Raw genomic sequence first — 21,023 nt, 5'->3', positions numbered from 1 at the left:
TATGCTGGACGGGAATTGGATTCTGCCTCCCCGCACCCTACTTCAGGCACCCCGTGGTCTTTCAAATCTGCCACCGTGAGTTCATCTGTTCGGTGCTTAGGATAGAGTCCCCAAAGCCGTGGGTCCTTTGAGCCTTTTGAAGTCTTCTGTTTTGGTGGGTGCTGGAGGGGCGCACCTTTGGCCTCGCATGGTGCAGTGCTTCTGGCACCCCCAATCCTTCTACCGCGGGGCCCGGGCGTGAGCGCCACGTGCGCCCACGCCCCGCGCCCCTTCCCGGGTCCCCGCCCGTCGCCCGCGCCACTTCCTGACGCGCCCCGGGACCCACGGCCCCGCCCCGCGGCCGGGCTGGGCGGGCGGCGACCGCGGATGAGGTACAGGTGCCTCGCGGCGCAGCCGGGTTGCCTTCCAGCCTGGTCCGCCTCGCGACCAGGGCCCGCGCCCCCTCCCACCTCGCACACCGGCGTCTCTCCCGCCCAGCCAAATGCAGGCCGCCGCTCTCCCTGAGGAGATCCGTTGGCTCCTGGAAGGTAACGCCCTGGCGCAGGCCCCCTTAAGTGCTGAGCCGAAGGCAGAAAGGCGACTCCAGGCCTCCCACGGCCAGGCTTTCTTTTCAGCTTCGTCACTCACCTCCTTCTAGAACCTTAAGGCTTCTAGAGCCCTCAGCTCCTCAGAGCCATCTTTCCATCCTCTCACCTCAGGGCCCCTTTCACTCCCTGGAGTCCCACATCTTCTTTTTCCTTGAGGCACCTCCAGGCCTCCGCTTCACCTCCCCGGCTTCTACAGTCCTCAGGCCAGGTTCTTGGTCTCCCATGCCACCTTGCCTGGTCTTCGACCTGTCCCTTTCTCCGAAGAACTGCCCTACATCTGTAGGGTTTCCCGTCCCCCTCCTTCCCCAGACACGACTTCCTCACCTCTCACAGAAGACCCCAAACCTTCCTGCTTAGAGGTCCGCGAGGCTCTCCAGGGGGCTGCGAGGGGCTCATGGGATCCCCATGGGCCAAGGCCAGGTGGTTGACGTGAGTTTTTGTCAGTGTGAAAACCCCAGCCCTCCCTTTATCACCCTGCAGACGTCTAGGGGGTCTCACCCACCCCAAGGCAGGCTCATTCTCAGTATGGGATTTCCTCCTTTTCTAGAAGTGCCCCCATTGTGGTGTGTTCACCTTCCGACTACAGTGTCTAAGCGATGGTTTAAAGAGTTCCGGCCATCCCCACCAACACTCGGCACACACTGCCGACACTCCAAAGAGATGTCTCAAAGAGACGTTGCTAATGGGCAGTTTCATCTGCTGGGTTTCATGGTGAAAGTCACTTTTACTTGCTTTCCTGTAACTAACCTTCCAGAGAGGACAGAGGCCTGGAATCTGCAGTTGCATAAGGGTTCCAGGAGAAAACTATTCAGAATTAAGCCTTTTGGCATCTAAGTTGACATATTTGACACATATTTAACAGATGGCCTGCTTTGGGCAGGTCACACTTTTGGCAAGCAGTATTTTCTTTTTTTTCAGTTTTAATTGGTTTTATATCTCCATTACCTTGTTATCTCGGTATAAATGCCTCCTAATCAAATATTTGGCAAGTCCTTTTGGTCTCTGTTAGTAGCACTGTTTCCATTCTGGATTGCTTCTATGTAAAACCTGTCAACTAGATATTTCTTTTGAGGTGAGGTTTCCAAAATCCATTTTACTTATGATCAGAATAAATCTAAATTTGGGGGGTAGAAAACTATTTGCAGGGTAAAAGAGCATTATCTAAGTGTCTAAGAAGAAGCAATCCAGCCTTTCCCTCTGTTGTTGGTTTAATATTAGGCTTGTGAAGGAAGGCTGTAATTGTCTTTGGTTTCTAGGAGAGAAGGAACTGTGGCGAAAAGTTTAACCCTGCCCTTGCATTGAAAGATATAAAGTGGTTCTTTTTATTGGTATCTGTCATTTGATGAGAGGAAACCTATTTTATAAGCTTGTTAAACTATACTTCAGTTTTGTGTCTAGCCTTGGTAGAAAATTCCTTTTTATTTTCGGAGGCTTGCAATGAAATCCATTTCTTCAGCATTTTTGATGTGCTGTTCTTTATTGTTCAAAACTGACACTTTGGTAAACAACTCATTTCTGCACCTGCCTACCTTCCTTTAGCTTAGATTATTTTCTTGTTAGCTGACTGTTTTTAATTGAAGTCTTCAGATCTCCTTCTAAAGCAGAACCTTTGTTTGCTGACAAGTAGAGCAGGGTATGAATGGAGATTAATTGCATGTCACATACTTCTGTATCAAGCTTGCTGTGTCTTAACAATCTCTGTTGGTGCTCAGGTCTTTAAAATATATGGAGGAGTCTGAAACCAAATTATAAGGAGCTTTGTTGGTTAATGTATTTCTTTAAGGCTTTTTTTTTTTTTAAGTTTGCAATTAGAACTTGAACTGAAGTAGAGAAAAAAATGTAATGTGATTCATCCAGTGATTCTAATGAAAAATGTTTGAAGAATATGTTTTTGAAAGGTTCCTGTAATAATAATAGCAACATATTGGTTACAAGTTTTATTTCTTATGGAACATAGTCCCTGGTGTAGACCGGGAGCGTTATTCATTGTGTTACAAATAATCTGTCGATATTAGAAGCCCACAATGGCCATCAATTTGTTGTTTGTTGCTATTTGTCTCCCCCACCACACACTTTTTAAGGGTAACTGTTGACAATTAGAAAAAATGGAGGTCCTGATCTCTATATAGTCACTCTGTGGGAGGAAGTCACAGGATGTGAGGGCTGCAACTCTAGTGCTGCCGCATGGCTGTGGGGGTGGAATTTCCATAATGAATTACTACTTTCATAAACCAAGGCATAAGCATTTGCACAGTGATTTAACACTGGACATCACAGCTATAACTTAAGCATTTATTTATTTATAACTACACAAGCATAAATGACAGGGGCATTTCTTGACATAATGTGTGTGCTTTTAAGAATAAAATATGTAAAGCATTGTGAATGGTTGATAACAAAATTTTACATAATGAAGAAGAGAACAGAAATTCTCAAGGCCTAAAATTAATTTTGTTTAAATATAAAATTGGAAACATTTGGAAATGTTTCATTTGACCTAGAAACCTCACTTCTAAAAATCTGTCACTGAAGTTAAAGGACATGAAGTAGTATATGCATGAAGATCTATCCTAAATGTTAATGAGTTGGGAGACTCAGGGTGATGGTTGAATGAATTGTGGGACATTTGTCTTACGGAATACTTCACAGCCCCTAAAAAGGTATTCTGTGGGTCCATATATAGGCTTGGAAAGTGTCCATGGCATATTTTTAAGACTAGAAGGCAAAATGCATGATAGTACATGTAATATCCCTATTTTTGCTTGAAAACCAAAAGACAAAACCAGAAAAGCCACATATGCTATAAATGTTTGTGTAAGCCTAGGAAGAAGTGAAAAAGAATATATACCAGACTGGTAACATTGGCTTCCTTGGGAGAAGAGTGAGAGTTTGGACAAGGGGAGGTTATTAATTTTTATTTCATACATCTATGTGTTGTTTAAATTGTGACAATGACCGTGTATTACTTTTGTAAATAGGAAAAAATAAGTAGTAAGGATATTTAAAAGAAAAAGGAACAAAAGACAAATAGAAACTCAGAGAGGTCAGAGTGCTAACGGACCATTAACTATGCTTGTGGTCATGTTTTTCTCTTTTTAGCCCTGAGGGGTATGGAAGGTGGAGAAATTAAAAACAAAAAATGTTATCTTGGATTTCTGGCAAATATCAAAACAGTGTGAGGCTTCTAGAGTAACTCAGGAAATAGCTTCTTCAGATAGACTCTGTCAAGCTCTCATATAGAAATAGTAACTAGTACCCTATCAACAAATAAGTACTTCATAGATAAGTAAAATGAAGGGTGCTTTCTGCTTTATTGAAAGAGAAGGAAATATTCAGGTCTGTTTTCAAATAATAGAGCTTCAGATGTAGAAGTTATCTTTTTGTTTTTGTTTTGTGATAACCACGCTGAAAACAAAAACAATGAAGTGCTGGCAGTTTGCATAATCTTTGCTCCACAGATATAAACATAATCAGTCTCTTCTTCCTGGTCTTTCTAGCCCCGCTTTTGAAGTCAGAAGCAAAAGAGATGAGTATGAAGGAGGTGGAATAGACATTTCTTTGGTTTGTAGTTTGTCCTGTGTGATGGAATGGGGGCTACTGATATTACCCTGGTAGCTGATAGGTCCCAACTGCCTATATGGCACTAAATCCTGCCCATAGTATGAATTTAAGCTAAAATAACATCAACAACCTGGCTGCATGTTGTAGCAATTGCTGCGTTAATGTTGATTCTGATACACCTATAGTTATTTATTTTTAAACTTCCTTGTAAAGAAGCAGTCATTAATCATTTCCTTCCAGATTGTTCTCCAGACCTGTATTGGTCAATGCAGCCAACCATAAAATCTGTTTCAGTATAGTAAAATTCCAACTATGGGGAACTCGCAGAAATGAGTTGCTCTGGATAGCTGAGGAGATTCTCTTTAAGCACTCTTACCTTTTTATTATAAACATTTGTGATGAAGTTTTTCCTCAAATGCATTAGGAACTTTTCTTCTTTAGCCAGCCAGTCTACGGCTATCTTCAAATGAACCTCTTTAGAGCACTCTTTAACTCAAAGTTGTTATAGTGAATATCTATTACATACTTTATGGAAATGTATTGTTTAGGATGTTTGGCCATAGTTGCCCCTGAACTGCTTTGTAAGTGTCTGAGTCTGCTTTATATTTTTATTTTCGTTATTTTTTTCCTGCTGTTAGGCCAGGTCCTATCACTTTGCACCCTTGTCTGTATGTCTACATTCCCAGTGCTTCTGGAACATTAGATAACCACGTTAGTTGGAATTGAGATATATGTAAAAGAAGTTACAAAGGGCTTTCTTGATGAACAAAGTACCTACACCTTTAAATGTGGGATTTGTAAGATGTATTTTGGCTGCTCAGAATCTTTTTGCTTAATTTTTGAAACTGGATTGTCTTCCAGATAGGTGAGGCTACCACTCAGTTGAATTCTGAAAAGCGAGATATGACTATAGTTCTATTCCTTTTTTATATTAAAATTTTCTGATTACAGAAGTAATAATGCTCATTATAGAAAATATAGAAAACACGCAATAGGATACAGTTACTCAGAATCAATAATTGTTAAATTTCCATGTATTTTTCTCAGTGTTTATTATATGGATATACTTTAAAAGTTGGGACACATTTGTGCACAGGTTTGTATACTGATTTTTTCTACTTACAATTTTTCACTTGTTATTGTCTCCTGAGGGTTTTCTTTTCTTTTTGAGATGGAGTCGCACTCTATTGCCCAGGCTGGAGTTCAGTGGCGCAATCTCGGTTCACTACAACCTCCAACTCCCGGGTTCAAGTGATTCTCCTGTCTCAGCCTCCCGAGTAGCTGGAACTACAGCTGCACACCACCATGACCAGCTAATTTTTATATTTTTAGTAGAGACGGGTTTCACTATGTTGGCCAGGATGGTCTTGATCTATTGACTTCATGATCTGCCCACCTCGGCCTCCCAAAGTGCTGGGATTACAGGCATGAGTCACTGTGCCTGGCCTTTCCTGAGGGTTTTCTTAGATCACTGCTGTGCTCTGGATGTTTGTGACTTGCCAAAATTTTTATGTTGAAATCTAACTACAAATGTGATGGTATTAGGCTTTGGGAGGTGATTAATGCCCTTATAAAAGAGGTCCCAGAGAACTGCCTTACTCCTTCCACTATGTGAGGACACAGTTAGAAGGTGCTATCTATGAACCAAAAAGCAGGCCCTCAGCAGACACTGAATCTGCCAGTGATCTAGACTTTCCAGTTTCCCACTGTGAGAAATACATTTCTGTTGTTTATAAGCTACCTAGTCTGTAGTATTTTGTTATAGCAGCCCAAATGGAATAAGACAATCATTAAGTGGATTTTTTTTCCTTCAAGTTATATATCCTATTTTTATTCCACAAATAGTTTTACCCTAATGTCTTAAAATAAAAATCGGGCCAGGCATGGTGGCTCATGCCTATAATCCCAACCCTTTGAGAGGCCGAGGTGGGAGGATCACTTGAGCCCAGAAGGTTGAGGCTACAGTGAGATAAGACTGCACCACTGTAGTCCAGCCTGGGTAATGTAGTGAGATCCTGTCTCAAAAAACGAACAAACAAGAATGTTTTTCCTGCTTAACTTGTTCATTTCTTACTTTTGGTACCATGAATTTTTCATCCTCAAACTCTATTTTATCTCTTAGATATTAAGACTGTCCTGTTGACCATAATAGCCACTAGCCACATGTGGCTATTTCAATTTAAATTATTAACTAAAATTAAATACAACAAAAAAAGTTAGTTCCTCAGTTGTGCTAGTGACATTTCAGCTGCTTAGTAGTCACAGCAGCTACTGTAGTGGACAGTGTGTAAAGTCCTGGTAATTGATGATCTAGAATATAGTGCTGAGTGAATTTCTCAGGAAGGGTACTTTGATGATAGGCTTGCTGAGCCTCTGTATGTCCGAGAATGTGTCTACCTTATTTCATATAAACTTAGCTGTGGGCATGAAGTTCTGGGGTCGCACTTTTCCCCTTTCTTCAACCTCCCCCCAACTCAGCCTCTAAAAGTTGTGCCATTATCTTTTGGCCTTCAGTTTTGTGAAGGAGAGGTCTGATGCCAGCCTGGTATATTTCATTTATAATCCACTCCTCCCAGCTGGGGGTATATAGAATAGTTTTCTTTGCTCTCAAAAATGTCACTAGTTAGTATCAAGGTCTTACTCAGACTTTTTAATACTTTTTTTTTGTTGTTCAGTAGCATGCCAGGAAGGCCTTTTAATAATTTTGCCTGGTATGTAGTGAACCCTCTTGATCTGTGGACTCAGGTCTCCCTTTGAGTTGGGAAAGTTTTCTTCTATTATGCTTCTGCTCCATCTGTTTTATTCTGTCATACTTGGCTTTATAGCATACATATATTGGATTCCTGATATGCTCTCTCTGTTTCATCTTTTCTACTGTCTCATCTGTCATTGCTTTCATTATGGTTTTAAATTCAACATTTATTTATTTTTTAAAAAGTTGCCATGTATTCTTTCCTCATTATTCATTGTCTCATTTCATTACATCTATAAAGTGCTGATTGTACATTTAATGACTTTTTGGATGTTGCTGAGAATTAGAAATTTTCTAAACATTTTTGTTCTTTAATAATAAATCTGCTTCAGAAGTAGGCATTTTCTTTAGTTCTTCAGGTGATCTTTTCTTTTTGAACATTAATGTTTTCTCATAGGTCCTGTATATTTTCTCTGTGTGCAATTTGCCTAGATTCAAATTCTAACTCTTCCACTTTCTTACTACCATTTACTCACTAAATAGACCATGGGCCTCAGTTTCTTGATCTGTAACGTTGAGATAATAATGGCACCTATCTGTAGTATTGAGATAATAGTGGTACCTATCATACAGAATTTATATATGAAGAATAAAGGAATGAATATTTGAAAAGAGTTTAGAGCAGTATCTGGTATGTACTAAACACCATATAAATGTCTGATAAATAAAATTAAATTTTTTTCACTTGAGCTGTCCAGTTGACCTCTTTCGTTTGTTTGTTTTGGCAGCTGCCTTTCCACAGGAAAACTCCCATGGTCTTTTGCTTATATTGGCCCATCCCTGTTTTTATCCTTTTTCTCCATTATGGGAGGCTTTTTTTTTTTTTTCTTTTTGAGATGGAGTCTCACTCTGTCGCTAGGCTGGAGTGCAGTGATGCGATCTCGGCTCACTGCAACCTCTGCCTCCTGGGTTCAAGCGATTCTCCTGCCTCACCCTCTCAAGTAGCTGGACTAAAGGTGCGCACCACCAAGCCCAGCTAATTTTTGTATTTTCAGTAGAGATGGGTTTTCACCTTGTTGGCCAGGATGGTTTTGATCTCTTAACCTCGTGATCTGCCTGCCTCAGCCTCCCAAAGTGCTGGGATTACAGGTGTGAGCCACCACGTCCAGCCCAGCTTTTAGGGATTCTTTCAAAATCTCCATTTCTTTCCTTCAGAGTCCAGTGATCATTTTGATGAGAAACTGTATAGAGGAAGGAGAGAGAAAATTAGCTTCATTACTTTTGTTCTCTGAATTTTCTATATGCTTATAGATTGCCAGGCATATAATTTTTCTACCCTGATGTTTCAGTTGAAATTTTGTTTTGTCACAAAGGGATTCTCTGAGGTGGCACTTGAAGCTTTACCTAGTCTGTTTGTGTATGACCGAGCATATCAGGAAAGATATGTGTTCCTTACCTTGTTATAGAACACCCTGTTTTGTGGCTGGGCATGGTGACTTGTACCTGTAATCCCAGCACTTTGGGAGGCCAAGGTGGGTAGATCACCTGAGATTAGGAGTTTGAGACCAGCCTGGCCAACATGGTGAAGCCTCACATCTACTAAAAATACAAAAAATTATCCAGGTATGGTGGCAGGCGCCTGTAATCCCAGCTACTCAGGAGGCTGAGGCAGGAGAATCACTTGAACCTGGGAGGCAGAAGTTGCAGTGAGCCTCCCGCCTCGTGCCATTGCACTCCAGCCTGGGTAACAGAGCAAAATTCATCTCAAAAAAAAAAAAAATTCTATTTTGTGTGTCTAAAACTAGTATTTTTGCATTAATTCCCAGTTTTTTAAAAAAAGGTCTATTCTCCTCCCTTTTGTTTGCTAAAATTTAAAAAAATGTGGTAGAGATATTCAAACTTCGTTCTGATTATCGTCTAGTGTTAGATGGGCTGCCTAGCTCTTTTGAACTAGGTAAGAGCTGCTCCCCATGGAAGTTCACAGCTCTCCTCAGGATCAGGGTGATTCTCAAAGAATATGCATTGTCAAGGTCAGCTTTCCCTCCAGGCTCCCCTGCTGCTGTGCATGCTGTCTGTGTAGGCCCAAACCAGTGGTTGCCAAGAGGGGTGATTTTGACCCTGGGGGCTTTTGGCAACATTTGGAGACATTTTGGTTGTCACAGCTTGGGAGAGTGCTCCTGGCATCTAGTGGGTAGGAGCAAAGGATGCTGCTAAATTTCCTACAATACACAGGACAGTCCCTCCACAGTAAAGAATCATCCAGCCCAAATTGTCAATAGTGCTGAGGTTGAGAAGCCCTGGCTTAGATGTATTTTCCTTCTCAATTTCCACAAAAGCCTATTCACATGAAGTCCCTATGAGTATAGAAAACATCACTGGAGAATCAGGGGGTGCCAGGAGCGGGAGGAGGGGTTTACATTGCAGTCGTGCAAATGATTTGAGCATTAGGCATTCCTATTCCTAAATACCCTTCTGCCACCCCAGTTATCAGGGTATATCCTCTATTCTTTCACTTGATTTAGTTCCCAGCCTTATGCCTTCTCATTGTCACTTTCTTTCGTTATCCTATCTGAAGTAAAAAAATACATATTTTTTTTCCCTGCCACATGAAAAGGCAGTTTAACTATCTGTATAGTTGTTTAGGTTCCCACCAATAGCCACACACAGCAAAACAAGTTATTTTCCCAAACAATGAGAGTTCTTTCCCTAAGAGGAACTGTAGTACCAGTTATTAAGATAATATTTTTACCTAATTTCATAAGTATAATACTTAAACAGTTTTTAATAATTTTAAATATAGGAAAAATAAGGTATCAAGTTTTACCACCATCTGAGAATCTTAACATATTGACATAACTATCATAGATCTAATTTTTTCATGTTATAAGCCATTACACCCTACAGAAATCCTATAATTTCTGCTACATTTATTCATATTTATTTCCCCTGTGTTTCCGAGTTCATTGCTTGCTTTTCCAGATTGTCAGTGCTGCATTATAGGTTAGGTGATTATAACAGATGGATTTTCAGGTTTGGAGTCTTTGAGTTCCACTGCTTAATTTTACTATCCAGCATTTACATGGAAGATAGGACAGATCTGAGCTCAGGAATAGAGTGGTCTTACCATCCAGATAGCAAGTCTTCCTCAAGGCTGCTGGCTGTAATAAAATCATTTGTGAATTATTTAAATTCTCATTTACGGTCTCCTCCTAACATTGTTGACATTCTAATATGAGTATGTTATGGGAAAATAAAGTTTTTATTCAAATAAGAGAAGCTTTACTAAAATATATCCAATGGCACATATTTGTACTTGGTTTAACCAATATTGTAGTAGCTGGAATTAATTAAGGTACTATATATTATAAATCTAGTATGAGAAATATGCTGGAGTGCATAGGTAGCTACAGAAAACATCTATTCACTGCATTTTAATAAACCTTCTTAAATTACACTTCTTTAAAAATAACTTTTCTGGCCAGGCATGGTGGCTCACTCCTGCAATCCCAGCACATTGGGAGGCTGAGGCGGGTGGATCACCCGAGGTGAGGAGTTCGAGACCAGCCTGGCCAACATGGTGAAACCTCATCTGTACTAAAAATATAAAAATTAGCTGGGTGCGGTGGCGCATGCCTGTAATCACAGCTACTCTGGAGGCTGACGCATGAGAATTGCTTGAACCCGGGAGTTGGAGGTTGCACTGAGCCAAGATAGTACCACTGCACTCCAGCCTGGGTGGCAGAGTAAGACACTGCTTTGGAAAAAAAAAAAAAAAAAAGCCCCCCAAATTCTTTTAACTTTTTGTATGAGCCCTTTTATCCATTCACCCATCTATTAGGTTGGTGCAAAAATTGAGGTTTTTGCCATTATTTTTAAATTGCAAAATCTGCAATTACTTTTGCAACAACCTAATGTTTCTTTCTCCCTCTCTCCCTCCCTCTCTCTTCTTTTCTTCCTCTCTTCCTCCCTCCCTTCCTTCCATTTTTCTCCCTTTTTTCTTAGTACTTTAGGTATGACTTTTTTTTTTTTTTTTTTTTTTTTTTTTTTTTGAGACGGAGTCTCGCTCTGTCGCCCAGGCTGGAGTCTGGAGTGCAGTGGCCAGATCTCAGCTCACTGCAAGCTCCGCCTCCCGGGTTCCCGCCATTCTCCTGCCTCAGCCTCCCGAGTAGCTGGGACTATAGGCGCCCGCCACCGCGCCCGGCTAGTTTTTTGTATTTTTTTAGTAGAGACGGGGTTTCACCGTATTAGCCAGGATGGTCTCGATCTCCTGACCTCGTGATCCGCCCGTCTCGGCCTCCCAAAGTGCTGGGATTACAGGCTTGAGCCACCGCGCCCGGCCAGGTATGACTTATATACCACTTAACTTAAGTGTTAAAACTGGTTGACTTAAACATATATATACACCTATGGGACCACTCTCCAGATGAAGATACCTTATCAATATACACCCACACCACCTTCCATCTCCCTAGAAAGTTTCCTTTCCAGTCAGTATTCCCTCCCAGAGCTAATCACTGTTCTGACTTCTATCATAATGCAATCAGTATGTACTTTTTTGTATCTGTTGTCCACATAATATTTTTGAAATGTATCCATGTTATTGTGTGTATTGGTTTGTTCCTTTTTGCTAAATAGTATTCCATTGTGTGAATATTCCACAATTTGTTTATCCATTCTTATGCTGATAGACAATGAGTTGTTTTCAGTTTTTTACTATCATGAATACAGCTGCTATGAGCATTCTTGTATAACTTGTGAACATAAGCACTCATTTATCTTGGATAAATATATCTAGGAGTGGAATTACTAGGTCATAGGGTAGTTGTATGTTAAACTCCAAATACTTTTCTCAGGTGATTATACCCATTTTCCATTCCCACCAGCAGTATATGGGAGTTCCTGTTGCTCCATATCCTTACCAACACTTGGTATTGCAGTCTTTTTATTTTTAGACATTCTGGTTGATGTCATGGTCCATGTATTTTTTAAATTATGAAAATAACTGATAGATATATTTTTATTGTAGAATATTTGCACAACATAGAAGTATATAGAATGTTTAGCAGAGTGGTTGTTTGTTTTTTGGTTTTTTTTAGAGACAAGGTCTCACTCTGTTGTCCAGGCTGGAGCACAGTGGCACAATTACGGCTTACTGCAGCCTTAATCTTCCAGGCTCAAGTGATTCTCCCACCTCAGCCTCATGAATAGTTGGGACGATAGGCACATGCCACCATGCCCAGCTAATTATTTTTATTTTTAGTAGAGACGAGAGTCTTGCTGTGTTGCCCAGGCTGGTCTTAAACTCCTGAGCTCAAGCAATCCTTTCTCTCCCAAAATGCTGGGATTACAGGTGTGAGCCACTTCACCCACCCTGGGTTTTTTATTTTATTTTATTTTATTTTATTTTATTTTATTTTATTTTATTTTATTTTATTTTTACCAATCAATCTATCCATTTATCTATGTGTATATATATTTAAACTGCTACACAGTATTTAACAGTTTATTTAGCAATTGTCCTATTGATGGATGTTTAAGGTTATTTCCAAATATTTTATATATCCACAGTGCTGTAGAAAACATCTTTATCTGTGCATCTTAGTGTACATATGCAGACATTTCTTTTTTTTTTTTTTGAGACAAAGTCTCACTTTGTCACCCAGGCTGTAGTGGAATGGCACAATCTCGGCTCACTGCAACCTCTGCCTCCTGGGTTCAAGTGATTCTCGTGCCTCGACCTCCTGAGTAGCTGGAATTACAGGCACACACCACCACTCCTGGCTAATTTTTGTATTTTTAGTAGAGACGGTTTCATCATGTTGCCCAGGCTGGTCTTGAACTCCTGACCTCAGGTAATCCTCCTGCCTTGGCTTCCCAAAGTGCTGGGATTACAGGCGTGAGCCACTGCACTCGGCCATATGAAGATGTTTGTATAGAATATATTCTTAGACTCTCAAATAAAGATTGCAAAAGTGTTAATCCTGGATTTCTAGGCTGGCTGCTAGTTAAAACTTGATCTAAAGTACTCTCATTGTTTTAGTTTCTGGTTTTTGTTTTCTCTGTGTTGTGAGTATATAGATATTTTCATTTTTCCTCCACAGGAAGTAGAAGGAAAATTAAAAATATAAACACTACACATTTCTTAGGTCATGGGGCAAACACTGTTAGCAGGTTGAACCTAGCCACAACCAGAATATGCCAACGACTTTTCTATTGTAATGCTAGCAACTTCCTGCAAACCAAAACAAAGCTGGTAGGTATTAGGTGTGGTTTTAGCCTGCCAACATGTTTTCCTTCTTGGCAAAAGGTAAAAAGTATAAGCCTTAATGATGACGTTTTTCAGGTCAAAAGTTTTAGGTAAGTTTAAAACATGTTCTAGACAAATTGAAAGTCATTTTTCCCCACTATGGTACTTTTATGTAATTGATGTGAATATAGACAAGGCAAGGTTTCCATGAAGGTTTCAATTAATAGGACAGGAAAATTAAACACTGAAGTCTTAGAGGTTTGATTTTAGTGATATATTTAAGAGTGACTGCAGAAATCCTAATGGTCTGATAACTTCAGTGTACCTGTGACAAGGAATTGGGAATTATTATTTTTGTTTCTTTCAGCAGCTGTCAATGAGACTTTATCCAAGTGAGATTACAGACTAGGTTGCTTTCTTCCATAAAATAGCAATATGTAACTTAAAGCGATACTTGTGACATTTAATTAAATGTATAGAATACTCAGATACCCTACAATGAAATATGGTTTTCTACTGTTTCCAAGGTAGAGATTGTTTTGGGGTGGCAGGCATGGTTGGCTAGACATGACAAGGTGGTTAGGCATAGCCCATTATTTTTGGAAAGATTGTCTTACTGTTAGTAGTTCACTCATGGAAGTCCTGGGGATGACACAAACAGATTTTTACTCCCTGCCCACCACCACCAGTACAAGGAGAGCCCTGGATGGGCCCCTGGGAGTCCCTCCTTCCCTTGTTCTCCTTTCCTCTTCTCCTCCACAAACCCAACAAACCTTTTCTATCCCTCTACCCTTTTCCACCCAGGGTCCCATCTCCATCCCAGAGGGTGATGTCTGGTCTTTTAGGTTTTAACTGTTTCAGAATATTCAGAGTGAAGCATCTGCAAGATAAAGGGAACATTTTCCTTATAACTGAAAAAAATGCAAGTATCATTGAAAATTTAAGAGAAGATGAGGCTGAAATAGCATCCTGCTCCTAGAATTTTTAAAAAGTCAATACATAGATTATTTTCCAATGTTCACTTAGATATTTTCTTATAGAAGCAATGTTTTTGTGGGAAAAAGGACCATGTTTTTAGGCTGATTTGCAGGCCAACCTATTTTTTAAAAACTGCTTTTCAAGTATTATACCTAGAGAAGAGGAGTATAGACAATATTTTGATGGGGGCCCACCTTCCAACTTGGGCTTCTGAAAACTCCTTCTCTGCTGAATATCTCCCTCTTCTACTTGTTTCCTCTTTGTTAATTGGGGGAGTGCACTCTTCATCCCCCTCCTCTCCAACTAACTCCAATCTCTGATGGTGGTACTTGTGACTGGGGAATGACTCCAATGAGCAGGGCTGGGCAGGAGTGAGGAGCTGATGGGAGCCAGGTTGGGGTTCTGAGGATTAGGGAAGAGACCATCTAAGGGAACAGAATGAGGGCAGGAATGGGGCCCTACCTAGGGAGGAGGTGAGAACCAGTGGAAGGACCCAAAGGGAAGGGAGAACAGAATTTCTTCTTGTGTCTCTCTCTTCTTTCCCTCTCCTGCACTCCCATCTCCAACTCTATCTTTCTGTTGAGAGTGTGACTGCCAACCAACAGGCTTAGAGGGCTATGAAAAGAGGAGAAGGGTTAGCGGATGGGATGAGGGATGATGGCAGAAGTATGCAGGGAGCTGATGAAGTAAAATGAGAATAAAATCACCAACAAAGGGAGAGAATGGACATTTCTGTGATTATGCCCAGTGAGAACAAGCATTCACATTTGAAGAGTATTTGCCAGTACTTGAGACTTTTTTTTTTTTTTTTTTTTTTTTTTTTTTTTGCCAAAGGGTGGTGCTAACCCTTTTCCCCATAGACAAAAACCTCAAATATTTTCTTGAGTGTAATGCTAGAATAGGCGGAAATTTATGCCATTTTTCTTTTTGGAAATGTGAGTTCTGCTTTAGTAGTTCAAATACTTCTACAAAATTTCCCCTCTAGGAACACTTTGATTGGTATTTGGTTGGTGGAGCTGTTTTCAGCAGCATTTGGCCATTCATCCTGCCTCCAAATAAAAGGTTGATTGAAGTGAACTTTTGAGTTTTAGAAACATATATCAACAAAAACCCTTGCAATTGTTAGGGAACCCAGACAAATACTTTTTGCTTTTAGTGTACTAGGAGCATTACTTAGAAAACAGGAGGCAACCTTAATCTTTTAGTAGTTTGAAAAATATGACCCGTAAGATGTCATTCTCCTCTAAATAAACAAAAGAGCAGCTTTGTGAATGTACAAGATCAGAGAATTTGGGAGAATGTAAGAAACTTTCACCAGTCTACAAAACTTAGTGCTCTTGGGTGCATCCTGCCAAGTTGGAATCTTTTCAGCTGGCCTTCAAATTCTACAGCGGTTTTTTGCTGGGGTGTGATAATCATATCATGCATCTAGTGTTGCAAATACTCTGTCTTCCCTTGTCCTTCAGTCATCTTTTCCTGTTTGCTTTTCCTTCCCTGATGCGCTGGCATAGATATCTACAAGCTACCTAGAAGCTGAGAGAGTTTTCATTTTAGGGCAGCTATGAATTATAACAAAGATGGATTGTTGTCAGAGCTGCATTACCTTTTAAATATGCGACTTCAAATGATTTTATATTACTTTTAGTACAAAATACTGTATATTGCTACAAGCGTGCCCTCCATATTAATCTTTCACCACCCTCTACCTGACCTCTGTGTTCTGCCCTTCAATTTGAAATTTTTTGTCTCTCCACCTAAACTGTGATCTCTCACCTCTCGACCTCTGCACATGATGTTCCAATGCCTGGGCCATTCTTTGCCTCATCTCACCAACTTCCCACCTTTCCCCCAATATACATTCTCGGTCTGCTAATTTTGGGGGTGAAAAATGAGTTTCAGGTGAAAGATGAGTTATCTGAGAGGCCTTCCATGATTTACCTTCCCCTCTAGACTAGGTACCTCTACCATGGGCCTGTACACCCATCACTTCCTTTGTTGTCACAATTTATTCTAATTGTCTATTTAAGTCTATATTCTTTGCTAGACTGTAAACTCTTAGTTAAGGTAGAGATTAGATCTTTTTTGTTTACTTTTTGTGCTTAGCCTGTGATAAGCACTCAATAAATATTTCTTGAAGAATAAATGCATTTAGACAATGTGACATTGTTTTTTTGTTTTTTTTTTTTTGAGACGGAGTCTTGCTCTGCCACCCAGGCTGGAGTGCAGTGGCCGGATCTCAGCTCACTGCAAGCTCCGCCTCCCGGGTTTACGCCATTCTCCTGCCTCAGCCTCCCGAGTAGCTGGGACTACAGGCGCCCGCCTCGTCGCCCGGCTAGTTTTTTGTATTTTTAAGTAGAGACAGGGTTTCACCGTATTAGCCAGGATGGTCTCGATCTCCTGACCTCGTGATCCGCCCGTCTCGGCCTCCCAAAGTGCTGGGATTACAGGCTTGAGCCACCGCGCCCAGCCCCGTGACATGTTTATGGTTGTTTTTGATTTTGCCTTTTCTCTTTGGTCTGAGGACATTTACACCATGAGGTATTGTTCACTCCCTAGTTGAGGGTAACTGTGGGAAGACTCTGTAGCATCAGGTCCTACACAGAGTGAATGCTGCGATGTCAGAAGCATCTGGGGAACGTTCTTATGCAGTTAGTGGTGCTTTTCACACTAGGTGTTACACTTACAGGAAGCCCAAGGCATTTAGATGTGACTGCACATGATGTTTATATTAGAAGAGCTCTTGTTTGTGAAAGGTTGATCACTTCATAGAAAACCCACCAGAGAGAATAGTGACCTTGGTTAAATAAAGGAGGTAATATATTGAGAGATCTTTTAAAATCTCTTCTCTGTTCAGTGGTGAGTAGTCTGTTCTGAGCAGGGTTGCCCAGGTCTCTTTGGGTTATGGGTTGTAATCACTGTGAGTGGCATCATCTTTTACATTGAAGAACAAATATATATATATATATATACACACATATATATTTGCTTATATATGTGTATATATTTTTTTTATTAATTAATTTATTTATTGAGACAGAGTTTTGCTCTTGTTGCCTAGGCTGGAGTGCAATGGCGTGCTCTCGGCTCACTGCAACCTCCACCTCCCAGGTTCAAGCAGTTCTCCTGCCTTAGCCTTTTGAATAGCTGGGATTACAGGCATGTACCACCACGCCTGGCTAATTTTGTATTTTTAGTAGAGACGGGGTTTCTCCATGTTGGTCAGGCTGGTCTCAAACTCCCGACCTCAGGTGATCCACCCACCTCAGCCTCCCAAAGTGCTGGGATTACAGGCGTGAGCCACCACGCCCGGCCCTGAAGAGCAAATGTTTTATATACTGGTCTGAAGTTTCCTTTCCTAGGTCTTCATCAAGTTTTGGTATCAGGGTTATATTGGCTTTATAAAATGAATTGGAAAGCATATATAATACTAGAGATATGATCTCTCATGCAGACCTTGCTTTTGACTTCTTGATGTTTTGGTTATATGCTTATTCATCTAGTAAGGTTGTGGGTGTATTTTTAGAGCAGATTTTTAAAAAAAGACTGGATGAGACAGATGGAAGAAGTTATCTTTGTGACCTTTTATTCCCCTGAGTAGTGCAGGTGAAGAAACAAGTACTTAAATTAACATGTGACCTCCTAAAGTGTTTTGAAAGGAAGTTTTAAAAAATTAATATGGAGTAAACTTGAAAAGTAAAATCATAATAAAAACAACTTGTCCTTAGTGACATCATTGGGGGATAATTATATCATGTTAATTATTTTTTAACAATTTTAATATGCACAACTATAATTACATAGGCTATTTTACTTATAATTTAGTAAGGATATTTGTCAGTTATTACTCAAGAAAGCTGGAGGAAATTGAATTTAGTAAGGAGAGTTGATGTTCAAAATTATATATATGTATAGTATTAATCATCTACAGGAATAAAGTATATACTTTAACACTCCACCTCCTGTAGGATCTTCTTTATTCCCCACTTGCTCTCTGACCATGGGGCTTCCTTTCCTTTTTCACAACTACTTGAGCTGAACCCACTACTGCTGAGTGAAATGAAGATGAGGACCAAAAATTAAAGTCTATCCAATTTGTGAGTAATATTACTTCATGCTTGCATAATGGTTTTTATTTTACTTATTTTTTCTGATTTCAAAAAACGTATATTTAGAACATTTAGAAATATAGAGAATATAAAGAAGATGATGAAAACGGCAGCAATTCACTACCCAGAGATGGCCATTGTTAATATTCTGGTATTTGTCACAGCGCCTGACTGGCACATAGGAAGGACTCAGTAAAGATCACATTAGTGAATGAATTGAACCCTATCTTTTTTTATTTGCAAAACATTAAGATTATACCATATGCCACTTTTTAAATTAATAGGCTTTATATTTTTAGAACAGTTACAGATTTATAGAAAAATTAAACAGATAGTACAGAGTTCCCCTATTCCTCCTCTCCCCTCCAGTTTCCCTTATTGTTAGCATTTCACATTAGTATTGTACTTCTGTTACACTTAATGAACCAGTACAGATAAATTCTTAACTAAAATCCACATTTCATTCAGTTTTCTTTAGTTTTTGCCTAATGTTCTTTTTCTGTTCCAGGATCCCATCCAGGATACCTCATTTAATTTAGGCTCCTTGGGCTCCTCTTGCGGTTAACAGTTTCCCAGACCTTTCTTGTTTTTGATGACCTTGACAGTTTCAAAGAGTACTGGTGAGGTATATTGTAGAATGTCCCTATATTAAAATTTGTCTGGTATTTTTTCTCATAACTAGACTGGGGTTATGGGTCTTGAGGAGGAAGATCACAGAGGAAAAGTGCCATTTTCATTCTATCATGTCAAGTGTACATGCTATCATCATGATTATGACTGTTAATGTTGACTTTGATCACCTGGCCAATATGATGTTTGTCAGGTTTCTCTATTGTAAGGTGATTTCTTATTCATCCTTTCCATACTCTTTGGAAGAAAGTTGCTATGTGCACCCCACACTTAAGGAGTGGGAGTTATGCTCCCCCACTTTAGAGTGGAGTAGTACATAAATTATTTGAAATTCTTCTGCACAGGAGATTCATCTCTTGTCTCCCATTTATTTATTTGTTTATTTATTTATTTGAGATGGAGTCTGGCTCTGTCGCCCAGGCTGGTATGCAGTGGTGTGATGTCCGCTCATTGCAACCTCTGCCTCTGGGTTCAGGCAATTCTCCTGCCTCAGCCTCTCGAGTATCTGGGATTACAGGTATGTACCAGCACACCCAGTGAATTTTTGTATTTTTAGTGGAGATGGGGTTTTGCCATGTTGGCCAGACTGGTCTCAAACTCCTGACCTCAAGTGATCTGCCCGTCTCAGCTTCCCAAAGTACTGGGATTACAGGCGCAAGCCACCGTGCCTGGCCTCACTTATTTATTTATTCAAACATTTATTGATATAAGTATGGAATCATGCATACTTATTTTATACTTTGGGTTATAATCCAATATTATTTTATTTTGTTGTGGAAATTGATCCAGTTTTGGCCACTAGGAGCTCTTTCAGTTGGTTTCTGTGCCCCTTTCTTTCTTTTTTTTGAAACGGAGTCTCGGTCTGTCGCCCAGGCTGAAGTGCAGTGGCGTGATCTTGGCTCACTGCAACCTCCACCTCCCAGGTTCAAGCGATTCTTGTGCATCAGCCTCCCAAGTAGCTGGGATTACAGGCACCTGCCACCACACCCCACTAATTTTTGTATTTTTAGTAGAGACCAGGTTTCGCCATGTAGGCCAGGCTGGTTTCGAACTCCTGACCTCAGGTGATCTGCCCACCTTGGCCTCCCAAAGTGCTGGGATTACAGGCATGAGCCACTACGCCTGACCTGCGCCCCTTTTGACGCATCCCATCAGTGTCTGTGTGCTTGTGTGTGTGTGTGTTTTCAGCACTTCCTTACTTTCTGACACTACAAGATGCTTTAGTCTCGTCTTATATATCTCCTGCCCCAGTCCTAGAATCAGCCATTTTCTAAGGAGTCTATGTTCCTTTTATTGAAGATTGGTACTAGAAATCAAGATGTTTGTGCTAGGTATGCTCCTTGTTACTATGATGTCATTTCTTTTAGGTCCTCTTAGCTGACAAAGCAAGGAAATACATGTGTATATATTAATAATAACCTGAGTTATATGTTTCTCTATATAACCAACTGTATCTATGTAAAGTGAAACATGGGCTCTTACTGATGTCTCCAATTCTAATTCATTACCACATGGATCATTCTAGACTCTTCTCCTTGCTATTCTTTCTACTTGTTTCCCTCCTTTCCACTCCAACAGTGAGAAACCTGGCACCCACCATTCACCATCCATTTACTTAATTGTTCAATTACAGTAAACATGTATAGCAGTATAAGAATTGTTAACCCATACACCCGTGGCAAACAACTTTATTGACTAGAGTTCAGTATTTATGTTCTGTTCCTTTTGCCTTTAGTCTTACAAACTCTGCTCATTTCCAAAGCTACTTAGGTCAGCACCTTTTCCCCTTCCCCTTCAGTGAATTTATTTCTTAGATTTATAATACAGTTAGATTACGTTGTTACAGTTTACATTCTTTCTTGAAATCTCCTAATCTCCTAAATGATTTCTTGAAATTTGCAGGCATTAAGGCTCACTCTGTGTTTTAAAGTTCTATAGGTTTCAACAAATGCATGATGTCATGTATCTGCCATTATAGTATCATACGGTATAATTTCACCACCCTAAAAATCCCCTGTACCTCACCTGTTTATCCCTCGCCCACTCTTGAACTCTATTTTTCTAGCTTGAGAGTTCATTTCTTTTTTTTTTTTTTTTTTTTGAGACAGGATCTTGCTCTATAACCCAGGCTAGAGTGCAGTGGCACAATCTCGGCTCACTGCAACTTGTGCCTCCCTGTTCAAGAGATTCTCCCACCTCAACCTCCCTAGTAGCTGGGACTA

General features: G+C 40.2%; 1 protein-coding gene across 7 annotated transcripts in view; it reads left to right on the top strand.

The window, feature by feature from the left end:
* The first annotated feature begins 337 nt into the window (after positions 1 to 337).
* Positions 338 to 21,023, top strand: part of SKAP1 (src kinase associated phosphoprotein 1) — a 294,324-nt gene continuing 273,638 nt past the window's right edge. For 3 of the 7 annotated variants that reach the window (XR_004054889.1, XR_004054888.1, XM_030922651.1), the window contains exon 1: positions 338 to 527. Coding sequence is in view for 5 of the 7 variants with exons in the window: in XM_030922651.1 (XP_030778511.1) it covers positions 482 to 527 (46 nt within the window). In the remaining 2 variants the exon portion in view is untranslated. The remainder of the gene's footprint in view (positions 528 to 21,023) is intronic. The other 4 variants (XM_010359289.2, XM_030922650.1, XM_010359237.2 and 1 more) reach the window with 2 other exon arrangements.

This window comes from Rhinopithecus roxellana, chromosome 19, assembly GCF_007565055.1.
Source record: "Rhinopithecus roxellana isolate Shanxi Qingling chromosome 19, ASM756505v1, whole genome shotgun sequence".
In the NCBI taxonomy this organism is placed as follows: domain Eukaryota; kingdom Metazoa; phylum Chordata; class Mammalia; order Primates; family Cercopithecidae; genus Rhinopithecus; species Rhinopithecus roxellana.
This window is presented reverse-complemented; position numbering and strand designations above follow the sequence as displayed.